Source organism: Euprymna scolopes, chromosome 23 (assembly GCF_053919585.1).
Source record: "Euprymna scolopes isolate OS-2025 chromosome 23, ASM5391958v1, whole genome shotgun sequence".
Taxonomy (NCBI): Eukaryota; Metazoa; Mollusca; class Cephalopoda; order Sepiida; family Sepiolidae; genus Euprymna; species Euprymna scolopes.
In genome coordinates this window covers 78,373,477-78,394,389 of record NC_136504.1, presented here as the reverse complement: position 1 = coordinate 78,394,389, position 20,913 = coordinate 78,373,477, and the positions used below count along the sequence as shown (strand labels likewise).

Here is a 20,913-nt window from a genome sequence, read left to right as displayed (position 1 = left end):
CAACATTGATTTCATGTAATAGCTTGATGAATCTTCATGAGGATGAAACAGAAAATCCTGTGTAGCTTAATTTCCATATATATATATATGCCTATGCTATTGTCATGAACAGCTGAATATAAGTGAAATCTGAATGTGTTTATATATAGGACAGATAAGTAAGGATAACAAGTTTTCTTACTATTTTATTTTGAACTGCCATATTTCACTTGAGTTTCAATTTAAGTAAGCACTGAAAAAAGAAATAATTGGCAAAGTCATACAAAAAAGAAATGAAATGCAAATCAACCTGATATGTTTTGATGATATCCTGACAATCTCTTCGGATCTGTTCACATTCTTCTTTTGATTCTTTCAGTTTGGTGTTTGCTGTTTGCAGTGTAAATTTTGTGTCCTGTAAAGGAAAACAAGATTTCAAGAAACTTGTTGACAATTAATCTCAAACATCTCTTAGCATTATATGTACTACACTACACCCTCCTCTGGGTGATTATTTCATACCAAAATCCAACCAGCAGTATTTGGATTGTTGCTCCTCTGTTTATCTGAAGTTCTAGGAGGTTCATCCACTCAGGCTTTACTTTCTAGCCCTTTGAGAAAGGGTTAGTTTATTGCTAATTAACTGAGGGATCTCTACCAAGGAATGTCAACAGGGTTGTCCAGGCAATTTTCGTTTAGCCAGAGTGCTTGGGTGCTGACGTCAAATTTCACTTTCCCGATCTAAGATATCTTCCGGTTGTGGGAGGGAGATATATCAGAATAAATAGCACACTAACCTACCTTCAACAAAAATAGAAGAAAGAATACCCGTGAGTATGGTCTTATAATAACAATAGATATTAAATCACCCCCTCTTCCAAAAGAAGATGTAATATCTGGGAGGATTACCACCACTCCCAAAAAAAATCAAGGAGGTAATTCTTGGGAGGATGATATAAAGCCGATGCTACACTACCCACCACATAAATAGTATTATCTTTTCTTTTAATCTATTATGATTTAAAAACAAAATTATATAGTTTCTTGACTAAGATCAAGTCTCAGCATACAAGTTACATCATAACTATCAACTAAATTATTGCGTCTAAGAAAATATAACAACGCTAATTAAAAATTATATTATAGAATATTAATTTATTAGAAGCAGTTTATGAAATAAATATGCAAATTCAGAAAACCCAAAGCAAATTACTATCATTACTATATATTATTTCAAATAGTAATACACATGAACGATAAAACGCTTTGGATAATCACAGATTTCAAGGGAGTCCTGCTAAAATCGTCATATTTCAAAATCCAAAGCACTTTAAGTCTTCAAAATACCACCGTTATGTTCAGAAATGAATATACTTTCAAATGAATTAATAAATAATCACACACATTAGATATTTTAGTAATTTAAAGCAAATAAAGTGATAAAAATGTTATCATAAAACAGCGTTTTTGGTAAGATTTTGTAATGAACCCTTCCCCCTTATTTGTAAATGGTCATACTGCGTTTGTGTTAAGATATTTTTCATGAAATTTGGAAATTAACTAGAAGAGATGTCACTTTTATTAGATTGAGGTGTCTGAAATTCTTTTGACAACCCATTCTTTGTTGCGTTAAAAAAACCCAAAAAACTTTCACATGACGAGTATTGAACATTTTGAAAAATATTTTCTTCAGACACCCACTGTTAAATAAATCAATCTTTTTATTATTTTTATCCGTTAAAAGGAAAATTGTAACTTGCTTTCTCTTGTGGTACTGAACACTTTAAAATCATGATACCTGGGGAAAAAATCGTTCTATTTTTAAAAAAATATCTAAAAACTATCTGTAGCACCAGCATCAGCAATACTATCAGCGATAACATTGTTGTAAACAAACGTTTTTTTGTTAATTTTTTTTCATTCCAGAATGAATTAAAAATTTAAAAACTGAAATATGAATACAAAAAAAATGTTCTTACATATTTAGTTGGAGTTATTTTATTATCAGAACATAATTTGTTTAATTAGAGCTATTCAGAATATATAATTAAAGCAAACCCAATCAGCCCGGTGTTATTTCTGGTCAAATTTTAAAAATATTTATATGGTTGAAAAGACAAAAAAATAAGCTCTGGATAAAAGTGCACGCAAGTTACATATTTATATAATACGTAACTTGCGTGCACTTTTATCCATTGCATTAGTTTTTAACAGTGAATTAAACAGTGTTTTGTTAAAAAAAAACAAAAAAAAAAAAAAAAAACGATAATGTGAAATATGATTTTGCTTCAGGTGTGTGTACCTCCCACCCACCCCCAATATATTTTTTTCCCCATCTTTTTTACAATTTTTTCAGTGGCTCATAATCGAATGGACACTGATCTACCCAATTATATATTAAAAAAAAGCGCAAAATCAATATTTAAATATTTGTAGGAGGTGCTCAGTTTCTAGTTAAGTTTCTATTTACTTGCCTCCCCACAAGGACAGAGTTAGACACAAGGTAGGTTTTTAATGTGGGGAAAATCCAGCTCCCAAAAAGGGCCAATCTGGATATAAACAAACATAAAAATTGTCTCAGTCATAAAAGATTTCTCCTTCACTGACAGAGGACAGAAAAGGCGAAGTGTAGCATCAGAATACTACACAGCGATCTTGGCCTGAAGTCCACGTAGAGAAATAAAAAAACATCTTGAACTGGAAAGTTTAACGAAATAATGTGTAACTTGGACAAGAAATCTCGGTATTTGTGCATTTAACGAACCAGACGTAACTCAGCATTTGCTCGGCTTTATCCGGCGCATGACATCAACAGCTCGGGTTTTGCTGCTGTCTGGCAAAACATGGTCATCAGCCAATCAAAACGATGCGCGCTTAGTTTCAATTCGCCGCGTGTGCACGCACCAAACAGCAGACGAGAATTTCGATATGGGCATTCGAGATGGTGGCAACTAAGAATCTCCAGCGCGAATGTGGGTTGTGGTCACGACACACAATTGTGGACTGGAAGAATTTCCTGTGAGATATATGCCGGGATTACTTTCTCAAGAATCCCCGGCAGATAGAAAGCCCAGGCCCATACGGTTGAAATCGATGAGTCTGTCTTCTTCAACCGCCGGAAACACAATGTCGGTAGACGTCTAACACCGGTCTGGGTCTTCGGTAGATACACTGACTCCGCCGAAAAGGAGGATTTTTTGGTTAACGTATCAAATAGGAATGCCAAAACCCTCCTTCCACTAATAAGAAACAACATTCTGTCGGGGACCACGGTCGTATCAGACTTTTGGCGGGCTTACAGCAAAGTGGGAGGAGAGGAGGGGTATCACCATTTAACGGTGAACCTCCATCCACTTTGTCGTCTGATGCCCTCCAAAAGTCTGAGCAAAATACATCTTGAGAAAATATGTTCCTGGCAAAAAATTTAAAAAAAAAAAAAAAATCTCGCAGGGATTCTGGTTTAAAAAAAAAAAAAAAAAAAAAAAAAAAAAAAAAAAAAAAAAAAAAAACTTTCATTGTTCCTGGCCAAAAAAAGAAAAAAAAAATCCTGGTTTAAAAAGTTTTGTTCCTTTTCTTTTTATTTACGATTTTTTCTTTGTTTTTTTTTTACATAAATAGTTTAAGAAGAAAAAAAAAAAAAAAAACTTTCATAAAAAACAATTATTGACTTAGCTGTTTAAAAAAAAAATTATCCTACAAATATCATTTGCTGGTTATTTTACGTAAATAGTTGAAAAAAAAAAAAAAAGAAAAAAGGTTCATTAAAAAAATAATTGCTAACTATTATTTGTTTACAAAAAATGTCATATGTATTTATTTTGCAAACAGAAAACAATTTCAAACAATAATACTAATAATAAAAAAACATAAATGAACAGTAGGTTTTTGTTTTTTATTTATTTTTGGATATTTACATTTACAATTTCATTTTCCAGTTATTTTGTAGTGTTGTTTTTATCAGCAACGCTCTGTTTTATCTGGCTGTTGACGTCATGCGCTGGACAAAGCCAAGCAAATGACGAGTTACGTCTGGTTTGTTAAATGCACAAGTACCGAAATCTAATTGAAAATAATATTTAAAAACCAAATTCATCCAAAATTTGTGAACGATTGTTTTTTGATATTTAAATAGATGGGCAAAAAATACTTAGTTTTAAAAACATCACATTTTCTGTAATTTATTTTTGTCTGTTCGTCATAATTCTTGTAAAGCTCCACCCCTCTCATTTTACATATTTAGAAGTAATTTGATGTTCAAAATCTAAGGCATAATATTTTCAAAAGCCAATAATTATGACTCATTAACCGTAAATATGAGTGTCAAATGCTCTCTAAAAAAAAAAAAAAAAAAAAAGAAACTCCCTTAATCCTACCTCTAACCCTAGGTACGAGGTGGCAAACCTCCACCTAAAACCTTTTTTAGCCCTAACAATAACGCTAAGTCCGAGTGACAAGCTACCAAACAAAATTCCTTGGTAAGCTACATATAAGTGTCTAAATAAAAAAAACAAAAACAGATACTTCCTTAAAGAAAAGTGCACAATTTATCTCCCATAAATAATAAATTAGTGAACTGTCCTAAAATGCTAGAATGGTCTTGAAATGGTGAATTATTTTACATTAAATTTATGTGAAACCAACCCCCACTCTTAATTCTAAAATTGTTTTTGTTTTGTTTCTATCAAGTCTTCAGGATGTTCAAACATAATTTCCCTTAACTCTATCATTAACCCAAAGTCAGAGTGGCAACCTCTCCACCTTCTCATAATTGCACAAAGACCCTCTTAAAACCACACATAATCGTCTTTAGAAGAAAAAAAGCTCATAGGATTTATCTCCTATAGAAAATAAAAATGGTTAACTGCCCTAAAACGCTAGAATTGCTCAAAATGGGGAATCATTTTAAATTAAATTTTAAAATAATCTTTAGTAATTGTCTGTATTGACTCCTAACAAACGGTTCCCCAGTTCGATACAAAACACCTGATGAAGGCCGGAGGGCAAAAAGGCCGAAACGTTGTGACGATAACAACCAAGATGAGGAAGTCAGTCCGACAATCTCTAAAATAATACTTGTTTATCTTTCATTAAAGTTTTTCAAGGTGTTCACATGCCTACAAAGGTAAAAATCATATTTTGGAGAGGTGGTCAGATGGGGGCGGGGGTTAATGGAAGGTATTAATCTACGATAATACCAAAGAAATAATGTAATATATTCATTTTTACCAGTCCTAGATTTCGATTTCAGTGATTTGTACATAAAATGCATTACAATTCAGCTTTGAGTTCTCTAACTTATTTTCTTTTAATGAATACATGGCATTTTTAAGGAATTGCAGCATATTTATGTGCATTTACTGCAGATTATTTGGAAACCATTAATTTCTGGAGATTTTTAGTAACATATTCTAATTCTTAGCACAGAAATACACTTATATGGTAAATTTCATTGCTTAATCTTATGTTTTAACAAAGATATAGCATTTTTACTGAAAAAGTAGTATAAAAAATGTGACAAAATGTATATGGTCTTAAAGAGGGGAAAAATATCCAAACGTGTGAGACACAAAAATAGTCATAACTTCCTTGATTTTAATTGGATTTAAAAGCTTTAAAAAGATTCTTTCTTAGCTCATAAAGTTCTTTCTATAGATACCAATATTGAAATATCTTAAGCTATTTCAATTTTTTCATGTGTATTGCTATTTCCAAATCTTATGCTGGATCAAAGAATTACAAAAGCATAATCTGTTTTGATGCTAATATAGTGAGGATAGGTGGAAAGAACTTTCACATATATTCATTTAGATATTTGTTCTTCATTATAATTTCTTGGCTCAGATGAAGCATTAAGTAACTGAAATGCAATTATCCAACTCAGCCCAAGCCTCTTTCTGATCTTCATAAATAATCTTCCAAATCATATTCTAAAATACTCCGTTGACATTTATGCACACAACAACTATTTATGGCAGCCCTAATCTCTTTATCTTCTGGGAAGCTACTAATCTCAGAGTCACTGTCTGATGGTGGTGCTGCAATCCAGAGTGATGCCTCGCTAGATTCTGACGGATTTGCTTGTGTCGTCTAATGATAGTTGTGTTACTAACCGTATGTCTTTAACATGACGGGGCACGCCGTCGACCCACACCGCTTGTGGGTTAATTATTTCAGTGACTCACCCGACTCCATACCTTGTCGTGCACTTTCCTTGCGGGTTTTTGATCCCCCACAACATCCCCTTTCCTCACTCTCTCTCCGGCTACTTCCAGTTCAGGCAGCGGGTTCGTCTCTATGCCCTTCATCCTGATGTGATACCTATGCAATGTATCAGCCGGCGCCGTAGAGGGTGAAACATCATCTTTCAGGATTACATTGTAGAAATAAACTGCCTCGAACACTGTGCAGCCTGAGCTAGCTGTGATTTTTTGGACGATTCGATGATTCCGTTCAATCATCCCATTTCCACTAAGTACATGGGCGCATCGAAACCTCAGATGTACTCTCCAGTTGTCCGTAAACTTTCTAAACTGCTCACTGGTAAATGCAGCACCATTGTCAAGCAATATCTCTGTTGGAGGTCCACATTCAAGGAAAATATTGTTTAGTTGACGGACAATAGTGACTGTATCTTGTCGACGCAGCATACGCCATATGGCAAACCTTGATGAGAGTCAGGAAATCCTCGCCATTGTGGTGAGTAATGTCTATCGCTAGCTGGCTCCTAACTTCCAACTTCCCCTTTTCCCAACGAACGGGTGCCGGGTCAATGGACTGGCATTCCACGCAGTTTTTGACCACTTCCATGACGTCTTCCCTTTGCACTCCTGGTTCAACCAACTTAGTGAAATATAGGGTCCGCTTGACTCCAGGATGCCCGCTTTGTTGGTGGATTTCCTTAATCTGATTAGATTGACCAGGGATCATAGATGCGGCACAGGGAGGTTGCATAGGTTCAACAGTTCTTTTTATGGCATCAAGCCATCTTTGAGGTACCCTTGTTAAACAATCTGCCTTGTTTATGCTGGATCTGACCAGGGACACCTCCATTGATAGTGCATATTCATTCACCAGGTTCATGATTGTGCCGAACCGCCGACGGATGAGCATCTCGTTCGTTGCTTTGGTTCGCACTCTAGCCCATTCGGTGAGTGTCTGAAATCCACTTATGGACGCAAGCAGAATCTGTGAATAGTCGCAGGGTGGTTGTCTTCCAAAGGATTGCCAAGATTATTCCCTTGATCACTGCATCGAGTTCTGCCAGGTTTATGTGTTGGGAGTCCTTTTCTGGGCGTAACCAGCAAGCGTTTTCCACTACGGCTCCATCATGGACTAACGACACACTAATGGCAAGAGAGCTTGTGTCAACCCATAAACTACGGTCCTGGCTGTCAACACACCATCTGCCCCGTGCTGGATCTTCTTTGTACACTCTGGTGAGGACCTCTCTGACCATTGTAATGAGAGGGCTGTCATAAATGTTGTCATCTTATCCGGTGGTGACATCAGAGGCTCTCTGTTTGATGAATGCCACTGCAATACGAAGCCAACCAACCACAGGAAGGTGTCCAACCAACTTTCCGCATAATGAAAATACGTTCCGTCGCGTGAAGACACAGGGCATACCTGGGATTTCATTGCCTCGTTTCCAACACAGGACATGATCTTCTTCCCAGACCTGCAAACTGAGCACTCTTGCATCTCATAGCCTTTCTGGTTCCTTGCTGAGAAGGCCAAAGTTGTGAAGATGTTCTTTTACACGCGTTGCAGGCACAATTTCTTCATCCACATCGTCAATATATGCAGATGTTGCCCGCTGAATGCGCTCATCCTTAGTCAATATAGCGTCAACAATCCTTTGCATAATTGATGGCGCCACATTAAGTCCAAATCTCATGCGGGTTAAGCAATACCTTTCTCCCTTGATGAGCACAGTTTGATAGGACCATAGTGACTGATGTACATGCACTTGAAGGTATGCTTTATGAAGATCCCGCACAGATACATTAGATCCTGCCATTCCCTCAACTTCTCGGTACATACATCCGCGCGGGCTGTAAAAGGATTTACGTGCTCGTTTAGTTCCCGATAGTCGAGTACCAGCCTCACCTTCTGTTTATTATTATTATTATTAACAGGATAAGACAATTTGGGGGGCCCAATTCCTTCTCTGAATAGAAAACTAGCCATCCATTTTTTATCCAAGTCTGTGGTTTCTTATCGTATTCTCCACAAGCTCCAGGGGGAATTTTATATTCCGGAACCCTATTGTACAACTTCCTGGGTGGCTGCTCATACGACCATTTCCAAGAAACTTTCCAGGATCTCGTACGTTGGTTGAATTCCACATGAAAGCCAGGCTGTTCCAGTTTCATGGATGCACCCAGAGCAAGGCAGGTGTTAGAGAAATGTGCCCTACCCTCACCATCAATACAGACCCCACCCAATTCTTTGATAACGTCCATTCCTAACAGCAGGTCATAACCAAGAAGGTCCCCGCTCACAACCAGGGCTTGTACGGTTACTGTAGGCCCATCACCGACACGTGTATGAATGACACTAACTCCACAAGAGGCTAGCATGCCCCCGCTGTCAATACTGGAATCCTCTTGTCCCATGCGTCACAGCATGCCTTGTGCACAAGAGTCTGCATGCACCCTGTGCCTATGAGCGCAAAGCGTTCACACCCGTTCATGCGCACTCTCACTGTGGGTTGCGCGCTATTTGTCAGTGATCTGGGGAGAATACTGGCGCTATAGTTTACTCCCCTTGTCCGTTTCCCCAGACAACTCCTTGCTACATGACCTACCTTGCTGCACCAGTAGCAACGCATGCGTCTTGGTGTTTCCTGAGCAGACGTGTCCTTTACACGGCTTCGGCAGTCCCTAGAAAAGTGGTTTGGCTCACCACATTTATAACAGCTTATGCCATCTTCTAATGGAGTAGATGCTTCTGCTAGCACCGGCTTCGCATCTTTTTCTTTTAAAATATTGCGGGCTCTAGCCAACAATTCCTGAAGCCCAATCTCGCTGAGCCTTGATGATGCTCGTAGTAGTCGGCTGGTGTCATCCGAGAGTCCTGTGAGAAAGACACAACTTAATATGCATTCAGTCATTCCACCAAACAGCGCAGCTAATCTCTTTAAATCCGCCAGGTAGACGTCCACCATCTCATCCAACCCAAGCCGGCGTTCGGTGAACTGCCTCCAGGCAATAAAAGGGTCTGTAGCAAAGGCCGTGTATAGTCTCTCCTTAACCTCCTCCAGAGTTGGTTCATCCCCGAGCTGTTGATAAACGGAGTATGCCCCCTTGGTCAGCCTCAATGGGATGACAAGCATAGGATCCTTTATTTTGCAAAGCCGGCAAACAAGCTCAGCTTTTTCCCATCACTCAACTACCGAGAGTCCGGCAGAGGAGCCGTCGAACTCCGGTATCAATCTCAGATCAAACTTGTTCATTGCAAAAAAATGGGCCGAAATAGCTTGCGGTCAATCAACAGGCAAAAATCACTGCTCACACAAATTCTTCCAACTGATTTTGCCGCTTCTCAAACGTCAAATGATTTCTCGATCCTCTGCCACCAACAAGTGACCTGTTTTTATAAGGCACGCGCACGTGATCTCGCAAGACTTCGTTCACTAAAAAATGTCACGGCCGCCATGACAGACTCTTTCTTTCTTTCTTGACGCACGCAACTCACAGGACAGACAGACACGAGGACGTTTGTATGGTAAACCATTTTCCTCACAGTTGCAGACCGTAGTTGCTGGAAAAGATCTTTAAAAACATGCTCCAACACAGTTAGAAGAGACCAGCAGTTGAAGTAGAGAGTACAAATAGCAGAATGTTGCAACAGAGTTCTTGCAACCAGACACCACCTATATTTGTGGCATCTGCAACAAAGCTTGTTGATCCAGGATAGACTTGCACAGTAACAGTAGACGTTGCAGTTTACCAATGGATTAATCTACTGTCTCCTGAGACAGATTAATGCCAGTAATAATATACAGTGCCCTGCAAAAGTTTATAATACACATTGGAAACTGTCAGTTTCTGTATTTCTAGCTACCAAATGGTAATGAAACTTTTTATAAACATAGAAAATGTATTGAAACTAAGACAGAAACAGTGGGAAAAATAAAAAATAACAATTTAACACAACGCAAAGAGAAAACTCAATAATTAGCACTGCAAAAGTTTACAACACATATCAAATTCATTAGATTTTACAATAATTTTATGACGGCTTATCATGCTAAAATGCTTAGAAGCTTCTAGAATGTGTTGTAAACTTTTGCAGTGCTAATTATTGAGTTTTCTTTTCGCGTTGTATTAAATTATTACTTTTTATTTTTCCCCACTGTTCCTATCTTAGTTTCAATATATTTTCTATGTTTATAAAAAGTTTCATTACCATTTGGAAGCCAGAAATACAAAATACAATATCTTTATCTTGTTTCCTTTTTAGTTACACATAAAACTTATTCCCTATTACAATGGATTATTCCTGTCTTAGAAGCAAGAGTGATAGATACAGTATTAAGAGAGTGGGAAATCAAACAAGAGAGGATGAGGGTGGTGGACAGATATTGAATAATGGTCATTTGATGAAATAATTATGATTTACAGTTTATTAGAATAATTAAAATGGATTCTTTTTCAAACATAACTCAATCTAAAAAATCAGGAATATTTTAACGTGTATTTTGTGATATTTATATGTCTATAAAAGTGAAAGTGTCTCTGTGTGTGTGTGTACGTTTCCCTACACAATAACTGTCAATTTTCAGTCTACGGACTCGAAATTTAATATACAGGGTACTGAGATTTGGGAAAATCTTTGTAATTGTAAATTTGGCTGTTAAGAGGTCAAAGTTCAACGATTTGACCCTTGAGAATTCTACCAAACTCCACCAATTTTGGGTACAAAACAATTGAAATTTTAGATATAGGTTCCTTGGACATGAATCTAACTTAATAACTTGATTTGAGCCCAAAACAATAAATGTTAAGGGGTCATAATAGGGGTCAAAGTTAAAAAAAATTTGATCTCTGCAGTCTCTACCAAATTACTCAAACAATTTCTGGTCTAAACATTTGAAATTTTGCATAAAGGGTATTCAGAGATAGGGCAAGCTTTTTAATCGGTTTAATCAGAGGCGGCAGATTTTTACAAGATCAGTATCGTTTTGAAGGTCGACCCTTCAGATGACAAATACTGAAAAATTGGCTAAAAACATTAATTTCTTCACCCTCAACTGGGCACTTTTCAACAGAGAGGGGTCGCTTTTTTTCGCTGATATTTTCGAAAGTCATCCCCTCTTTTTGATTGTCTAGCCTTAATTTAAACCTATGTCACTTCTGGTTTGGCGGTGGTCGTAACAGTAAAGACGTCACGCTTTTTTCTCGTTCTTTTCCTCCTTCGCGGTATGGGTTCGAGCCTGCCTTCCTATTACCACGTTTTTTTATTTTTGCTCAACAAACACCTCCAAACCAATTCTGGGCTGAAATGCTAGTATATACATATATATATAAATATATATATATATATAAATATTATTAACTTTAATATAATAATACATTGCTCTGAAAGACATTCAACAATTGGTGATGCAGAAAGACTAAATGCACTTTAAATAAATGCTAATTTTTTTTTCATTTATTGTTTCTTTATTACTATCAAAATGGGTTACTGTTATTTAAATCAATAATATAGCATAATATTTGGAAATACTCTTTCTATGTATAGTACTAACTAATGATCCCATAATAATCATATGAATGCCTGGTTAGCAATAACTATTTTTTTAGTTTGTGTTATACATTTGCAATTTTACTGTACCATTTTGTCTATATACAATAATTTCATTGATACTACTGTTAGTAATTAAAGTTGCTTAATAAAAAATGGATAACTTTCTAAAAACCTTTCCTCTAACATTGCTCCCTAGAATTCTTACAGACAGTCAAAAGTTAAAAAACGGAGAGGGAGTGGTTGATTGGTGGCTAAATGGCTGTCTTACTAGCTTTCTCTTTCTCACCCCCCTCCTTTCACTTTCCCATTTATGACATCTTTTTTTTTTCAAGGGAATTGATTTCTTCTTTTAATTTCATTACAGACTTAATTTTTATCTATTTATACAAATAAATGCAAAACATTTATTCTGGTATTTGCAAGAAACTTATGAAATGTTTATTATTTAAAATTTTAGTTTGAAATATTTCAAATAGCGTATTTTGTAAAGCGATAATGAGCTGGCAAAGTTAGATATAAAAATGAATGCATACGATGGCAAAATGTACTTTGTTAATCTTCTTAATTTCGTGTTTCATTTAAATCTTATGGATTTGAAATGAGTAGGAAAAGGTCAACTGGGTCAAGCAAATTTTTATTTACACAGCATTTGAAAATTTTTTTACACAATGAGTTATCTCGGCTCCAATGTGTAAAATTAAATAATTTTTAGATATTTTATGGATGATCACAATCTCAAATCATAACCAATAGTCAATGGAAAAACATTTCTAGAGTGGGAGATTCATCTTAAATAATTAAAAAAAACACAGAATTTTATTATTTTGAAAATAAATCATTGTACACTCCTCGATTTTGAGACTGAGTTATGTTTGAAAAAAGATTCATATTTATTAGAGAATTTCATCTGAATAAGAAACCGTAATAAGGAAGCATTTGGTACACTAGTTCTACACTCAAAGTTTGTTAAGTTGACTTAATGGCACTTTGATATAAAGTAATAGACACACTAAGCCTTCATTAATGGTTTGGTATAATAAAGTAAAGCAACCAGCTATCGATTAATACAATTATTTGCCCTTTTTATTTGTTGTATTATTACAACTGCAAGTGAAGAGATGACAGTACAGAAAATTTGGCTGCTACATCATGACCAAATTTACAGCTAAATGTTTCTACCAATTGAGTCAACTAACCACAACGTGCCAATGAGACATAACTGCTGTTTTCTGTCAATGAAAAGATTCCAAGCCATTGGGTAAAGATTGAAGAACTCCCATGCAACACTACACTGTTACATCACGTTCAGTAGCGATTGGATGATGCACCGAAAGGCAGACATGTGCACGCACACACGTCGCATAATTCATTCTGGAAAAAAAGAAAAAAGGAAGCTTTTACCTTATGTGCTTCAATTTCTGCAGACAATTTATTTTGAGTCCATTTCATACGATTTTCAACGGTTGAAACGAGTTCCTTCTGTTTTTCTAATTCCCTCTGCAAAACATTGTATTCTGCAGTCTGAAAGAAGGAAAAGAATTATCAAACCATTTATCATTTAAGCTAAAAATCAGTAGAAATAAATGCCAGATTTAGTTGCTTTGTTTACATGTTACAGTAACTCATTTCTCAGATGCATATCCTATAGATTTTATAAAAATAACGCCCCTCCCCCAATATGTCCAAATAAAATTATATAAAAAAAAATTTTTTTTTGCATACTTACAGTTTGTCTATACAGACAAGAATAAGGTAATTAAGCAAAGAATTAACTTTATACAGCAGGAAAAATTAACACAGAATGATTTTTCTATTGCTCCAATATTTTGTTTCAGTTATGAAACTTTAAGAATAACATTTAATAAAGTGAGAGTAAAGCAAAACTTTGTAAAATGATCTTTTGTATAAAAATAATTTTATAAAGTTTGGTTTATCTGTTTAAGATGTCATTGTGTGCATATGAATCTTTTTCTTTTTTTTTTACTGGGAGGTGTTTAATGCTATTTCAAACAATTGTATACAATAAATTGAATACATTTGACGTCTTTACTGTTACGACCACTGCCAAACCGGAAGTGACATAGGTTTAAATTAAAACTAGACAATCAAAAAGAGTGGTCTGGATCTCTCTGGCCACATCTGCCGTACACTGCTCGTCCCCTACATGCATCCTTATGGTGGCCAAAAATCTGGTATTTAAAGCACCAAAGTGGGTTTGGTTTAAAGGGTTTAACTTTTTCAACGTTGAACCCAATTTTAATTTCTTTTGGGATAGTGGGTCTATCGAACTGCATAATGTAAGTGTTTGTATGTATAGTCTGATTCTCTTTTTTTATTGTAATTCTTTTAACGTTTATTACTCCTTGGTTTTTTAAATTCTTTTGTTATCTCTTCACTAGTGCATATTGAGAGGTCTTTCGATTTTACTACACCTTTGGATGTATTCAGATTCTTGTGTGGATAAGTTTTGATATTTATGTTGTGGAAAGTTTTCATTCCTAGGAGAAAAGTGGCATGTTTTTCTCTTTCCACTTCCACCAGTAGGGTTTTATTTTTTTAAGTTTTTACATTTTTTTTTTTGGGGGGGGGGGGGGGGAATATATGCCGATATAATTTTATGTATAATGGTGATAAGTCAGTTATTTTGATTTCTTCGGTGGATTCCGATACAATAAATTTTGAGGATGTTTGATGTAGTTCGTTATCTGAACTATCCGATTCGACGTGTTGGCGCTTGGAATTTTTATAATTTGTCATATGTTTTAAATTCATTGTTTATGCTTCCCACCCACCTCGGAGTCCAATATTGGGGCATGTTAAGGGGGAAACCCATTCGCCTTGTCATGCCAAAACTACATAAAGAGTATACATGTTCCAAATGGGAGCCATGAGCACCCATAACCCTTTAGTTACACAAACCAAGTCATTTGTGGTAACTTCCGGCACTATACAGCCATGTCATGACTTTAATCATTTGGCACATTTGACCCTAGCCACCGCCTTCTAACACATGGAAAAGAGGGGAAAACATGTATATAGTTTATAGTGGTACAGGGTAGAACTGTATTTGTTACGGTTTAGAGGAAATTCATAGAAAAGTAGATGTGTTAGGGCTTGATGTAACTAGCCGATTGATCGGATCGGGCCCCTCTGACCGCCCGTCTAGCCTTGTACGAGGTCAAAGTGGAGTGTTGCAACTGATATCTTTAATTTCCCTAGATATCAGTTGCTCAGCCACCAGGATCCTTTTCCGAGTCATTACGGGTCGCCACCCATGGCTAACATGTGGCCCCTTTGAGAGGCTTTTACTCTCTGCAGGGGGACAGTCAGTGTATTCTAATGCCCCACCGACGTGGTTGGGAAGTAGGGAAGGATAAAAAAAAAGAAAGGGGAAGGTGGCTGTTGTTTTTGTTTTTGTGTTCTTATTTCCACTGTTGTTCCACGACACAACATATAGCATGCTAACATTTTAACCACTAAATCAATTTTGTGTCTCATAGTCGAATGTTGCTCAAAACCAGAATTCCCTCTATCTTCCCTTCCCCATATTAACCAAATGTAATGGAAAAAAGGAGAGAAGGAAAGTGAAAAGAACAGAAAGAAAACTTCTTTTCCCTTTTTCACTAATGAATATCCAAATATTTGTTCATTATAAAATCAGTGATTTAGGTATCAAGACTTCTTGCTGTGGGGAAGAAAGCTTCTCCATCTTCTTCTATATATGACTAAATATTTAAAGCAATGAAATCAATTTAATAGCACAGATCAATATTTGCCCTGCATAATGATATATCTATTATAGCAAAATTGACCAGTTACAAAATTAATAAATTTTTTTTCTAAAATATTAAAGTAATCACATCACAAATAAGTCTTTTATAAGAATAATGGTCTATGTATTAGACATATAATCTAATGTTTCTTAATTCCTCGAATACAGTCACAACACCTGGAAGTATGAAAGTAAAATTGAGGGAGCATTTGTTATTTGTAAAATCTGATGTAGTATGTAGGTAAGAGTAAGATTTAAAAAAAATGATATAATTACAATAATTAAAGCAATAGTATCTCTATTAAGAAAATAAATTCCATGGTAAATTTGAGGGGGCATTAGAGTAGTTGATTGTAGGAGAGAGAAAATGATTGTAATCTTCTTTGTGCAATAAATAGTTGGGGAAACCAGCCAATCTGGAATAAATATAAGTTTGAAAGAAGATAGTAAGCATAGTTTCTGGAAACATACATTATGCAGTTCCTGAATTAAAAATGTGTCAAATTGCATTAATTCATTATACTTGAATTTTCGATCAATGCGTTACTCAAACATTCTTTTCAGCAAACAATACTGTGTTTATATTTAGTTTGAAAGACATATATTAAATTAATATGAATGGAAAAAATAGAATATTACCTTGCTGTCCATCCGTGAAACTATCTTTTGCCTCTCTGCTCGTAGATTGCTCAATTTCCCCAAGAGAATGTCTTTATCTTTGAGAACATCTTTAAGGCGTGCTTCAAGCTTCTCTGCTGTTTTCTGCATGTCAAGACCTTTATGCTCAGCTTGAGCAAATTTCATTACCATCGATTCTTTTTCTCGTTTGCTATCCTCACACTTTTTTGCCATCTGGTGATTTAAAAAGACATTTTTATTTAATTGCACCTTCAGCAGAATAATTGGATATAGCAACACACATCTAAAATAAAATATAATACAATTGAGAAGTTCAAAAGATAAAATTATTAATTTTAAGTGAACAAGGAGTGTGGGCTACTATTAAAAGGTATCTAACACATAAGGTTATATTAAATAGAAAGTGGAAAATTTCATTAATAGTTAAAAAGATTAAAACTACATGTCAGCATATGATGTCATAAACAAGATGGCTTTGGGTGAATTGGTGGAAGAGCAGAAATTAAATTCATTAAGTAAAACTATTTCATGCTGAGAAAATGAACAAGACCAACTAGTAATTTATCCTTGAGTCTCATGTAGAGTAACTTTGATGTGGAAAGAAAATGAGTATCCTGAATTGTTCAGTCTTGTCTTTTTGATATCACCTCTTGTCACTAAGAACATGAAAAAATCTTAAAATGTATGTAATTTGATTTTTATTTGAATCATTGACATTCACCTGATCAATTTGAACTTTGTGTTCACTTTGCATAGTTGCCATCGCTCTTTTAGAAGTAACCTCTTGAGCAGCTAATCTGTCTTTCATGGCTCGGATTTCTGTATCTTTCTGAACAAGGCTTGTCTCAAGCTTTAAAGGAGAAAAATAAAAAAGAATTTGATTCATAATCAGAAATACAGAATGAAAATAAACAAAAGACAATCATAAATGATTATTCAAAGTTTGATAAATATTGTTTTTTTGATCACAATATGAATACTGTCTTTGGATCACAATAAAAATGAAATTATAAAATATGACCCCAGAATATTTTAAGAGTTTAGTAAATAAATGTAGAAATATTGAGCATTATAATCAAAAATACAGAACCAAAATCTGTAAATTATTTCTATCTTCTAATTGACTAATGCTGTGATTATAGACAGTACTGAGAGTTTTCACACTAGATTTGAAAAAGAATCTGCAATTACTGGAAGTTATATCAATTTTTATGTTGAAAGGAGACTATTTTTTTTTTTTTTTTTACAGTTTTAATTGAGTCATAAATCTTCATGATTTCCATTGTTACGAAAATCCAGAATTGTTTTTTTGAATGCCTTAAAGAAAATTCTGAATGATACTGTCATCAAATGCTTCTAAAATTGAACACATTGATTTTATTTATGTTCTTTAAGAAATATTGAATTAGTTATTATAATTCAGAAACAGGAAACCTATTTCTATGAAAGATTCAAATTAAAGTCTTATGAATTGGAACAGGAAATTGCATATTTTTATGCAATTTAATATTAATTTAATATTCAATTTCCTAATGTGAAATCTATTCTACAAAAAATAACATAATAAAGCTAACATATTTACATCATTTAGTTCAATCACTCATAGATTTAATGCTATCAGGTTTTAACTAACAAAAGTTTAGGTCTATACAAAAGTTGCAATTTATTCATAACTTATGAAAAAAATCATTCTTAAGATACACTTGAATGGCTACTGGCATTTTGATTTATCATTATTTTCATTTTTTATTCTTATGTATAAAATATTTTCAAATATTCACAATTTTAAAATTACATTAAGAATATCACAACAGGCCACATTTTATGAAGTACTAGAAGTACACTTTTTATGAAGTACTAGAAGTACACATTTTATGAAGTACTAGAAGTACACTTTTTATGAAGTACTAGAAGTACACTTTTTATGAAGTACTAGAAGTACACTTTTTATGAAGTACTAGAAGTACATTTTTTATGAAGTACTAGAAGTACACTTTTTATGAAGTACTAGAAGTACACTTTTTATGAAGTACTAGAAGTACACTTTTTATGAAGTACTAGAAGTACACTTTTTATGAAGTACTAGAAGTACACTTTTTATGAAGTACTAGAAGTACACTTTTTATGAAGTACTAGAAGTACACTTTTTATGAAGTACTAGAAGTACACTTTTTATGAAGTACTAGAAGTACACTTTTTATGAAGTACTAGAAGTACACTTTTTATGAAGTACTAGAAGTACACTTTTTATGAAGTACTAGAAGTACACTTTTTATGAAGTATGACTTTACTTGGGATTGAATTTGTGTGAGTTCAACATACTTTTATTGTCATCGAAATCGGTGAAATTGCCCATTTTTTAATCAAATCTATTAACTGCCTGCACTAGCTGGGGACACACTGCGGTGCACGAAGTGGAAACATTACATGCCTTCCTGCAATGACTTAGTCCACCATACATTCTTGTCTACATTGCAGTGTAGAGAACCTACTGTTGATTTTATAAATTTATCCACTATTATAGAAAATGAACTTTGTGTAAGTTCATTCCCTGGGCCGATTTTTAAAAAATTTCACACAAAGACACTTGATGATTTTGGAAGTGTTCTTATGTAAGTTTTGTATCAGAACGCCTCTGATAAGTATCAAAAGTTGATAATCAGAAAATCTGATTAAAGAAAAAAAGTCTGATTTCAACCAAAGTTAACAATTTTATACAACCTAATATCACAAGTGCATTTAAGAATTTTTATCACCATACAAACAGAAAGACCCAGCATATAAAATCAACAGTAGATTCTTTTATAAAATGGGCATGTTCGAAATGAATGTTTCTTTTTAGAGCACAATTGAATCATGATACTTGACTTTTGTACGTTTAACTTTAATTCAAGTGATTATGTAAAAATGATTTAATAAAATCAACAGTTGGTTCTTTGATATGACAGGGGCATGTTCAAAATTAATGCTTCTGTTTAGAGTACAATTGAACCATCGTATTTATACATAAGAACACTCCCAGACACAAATAGATTTGTGTGAAATTAAAAAAAAAACTTGGTCCAGCCATTTTGGAATCTATAAGGAACTCTCTCTCTCTCTCTCACAGTTCCTTTTCTATAATATTAGATATATAGGTATAATTTAAAATTGTTTTCTTGTGAGAAAAAGTTGAAAGAATTGTTTTCATTAAGATGAAAGTGACAGCTGCAACTTTATTCATCTTCCACTGATAAATCTACATTATTTCATATTACAAGTTTGTTCATCTTCCACTGATGAATCTACATTATTTCATAGTACAAGTTTGTTCATCTTCCACTGATGAATCTACATTATTTCATATTACAAGTTTGTTCATCTTCCACTAATGAATCTACATTATTTCATATTACAAGTTTGTTCATCTTCCACTGATGAATCTACATTATTTCATATTACAAGTTTGTTCATCTTCCACTGATGAATCTACATTATTTCATAGTACAAGTTTGTTCATATAAAAAAAAATGATAAATTTATCTTACTGCTTTGATTTGTGGTAAATATAAATCATTTCCTTTACATGTCTCCAGTTCTTTACGGTAAGAATTCCTTTCCATTTTAATGACTTCAATTTGGTCTGTTTGAGAAAGAACTGTTGTATCAAGCCTACAAGAAAAAGAAAAGCCAAATACAAATTTATTTTGTTAAATATATCAAACCAACTGTTTAAATATTTTTTATTTACATTTTATGAACTTTCATCTCATTGAATGTAAATATTTTAGATGAAAGTCCAGAAAAGTAATTTCAATTAAACTTGTTTCTCCTCTAGAGCCTCTTTCTCTACTCTATTGTTATTTTCATGGTAGATGCTCGACTAAGCTTCAATCTATGGTTTCCCCTGTAAAACATTCATAACAAAAACTTGTTTTGTTACAACAACTGCAAATAAATTTTCTTTCTCCCTCTGTGTACCTAAAACTAAACAAAACTTCCATGAGCAAGGTTTCTTCCCCAAACCTATCTGTGGAATACAGCATCACAGGGTTGTTTCTCAGTTGATTATAAATAGGTAATTTTTAAGTGCAATGTTAAATTCTTGTTGAGCTACCCTCTTAAATAATTTTTGACCAATCTCAACCATTGTTACAAATCTTTACACTATTGCTTTACTCTCATGTGGTTCTCGTAACCTTATGTTAGGACACTATAATCTGAAGACGAGATTTGACCAAGAGTGCTACAATAAAATCCTAACCTTGCTCAGTCATCGTGGAGGGCAGGAGGCCCCATTTTGGTTTTGTCAGTAGCAGGAGTATATGGCAAAGATTGCCCAACAAAAAACCCAATGAAGACCTCTGTTGCTGCTGCAAAAACTGATATCAACAGTTCCTGCAAAATAAAACCGACAGGAGGCAACACAGCTACATCTAAGAACAGTTGCAGCAAAATGGTAAAGTCTGGAAAACTACAAAGCTCCAAACTAGAGAAAGCCCCCTCCAACAGGATGCAGCCCTCAGAAGTAAGAAGAGTGTGGCTTCCCAAAGGGTCACTCAGTCATATCTCCAAGAAGCTGTAGGTAGCTCAGTCTAGCACCTTAAAGAGAAAGGTCCTCCTATCATCTGAATCAGAAGGAGAGTGATCTGCAAGGGAGGAGAGCAACATAGAGGAAAACAGGCCTCAGAAAAAGTGACAGCAAAGGGAATAAGATCATAAAAACACCAGGTCCCATTCCCAATGCAAACAGAGACTGGATCCCATTCCCAATGCAAAGAGCTCCGACT

General features: G+C 34.6%; 1 protein-coding gene across 4 annotated transcripts in view; it reads right to left on the bottom strand.

Annotated features, from left to right (window-relative positions):
• The window catches only part of LOC145246027 (coiled-coil domain-containing protein 186-like), a 202,114-nt gene that overhangs the window by 76,831 nt on the left and 104,370 nt on the right, over window positions 1-20,913 (bottom strand). For all 4 annotated transcript variants that reach the window (XM_080107851.1, XM_080107852.1, XM_080107853.1 and 1 more), the window contains exons 3-7: window positions 19,672-19,795; window positions 16,866-16,994; window positions 16,145-16,357; window positions 13,135-13,254; window positions 290-394 (exon numbers count right to left, since the gene is read on the bottom strand). In XM_080107851.1, the coding sequence (XP_079963977.1) occupies window positions 290-394; window positions 13,135-13,254; window positions 16,145-16,357; window positions 16,866-16,994; window positions 19,672-19,795 (691 nt within the window). The remainder of the gene's footprint in view (window positions 1-289; window positions 395-13,134; window positions 13,255-16,144; window positions 16,358-16,865; window positions 16,995-19,671; window positions 19,796-20,913) is intronic.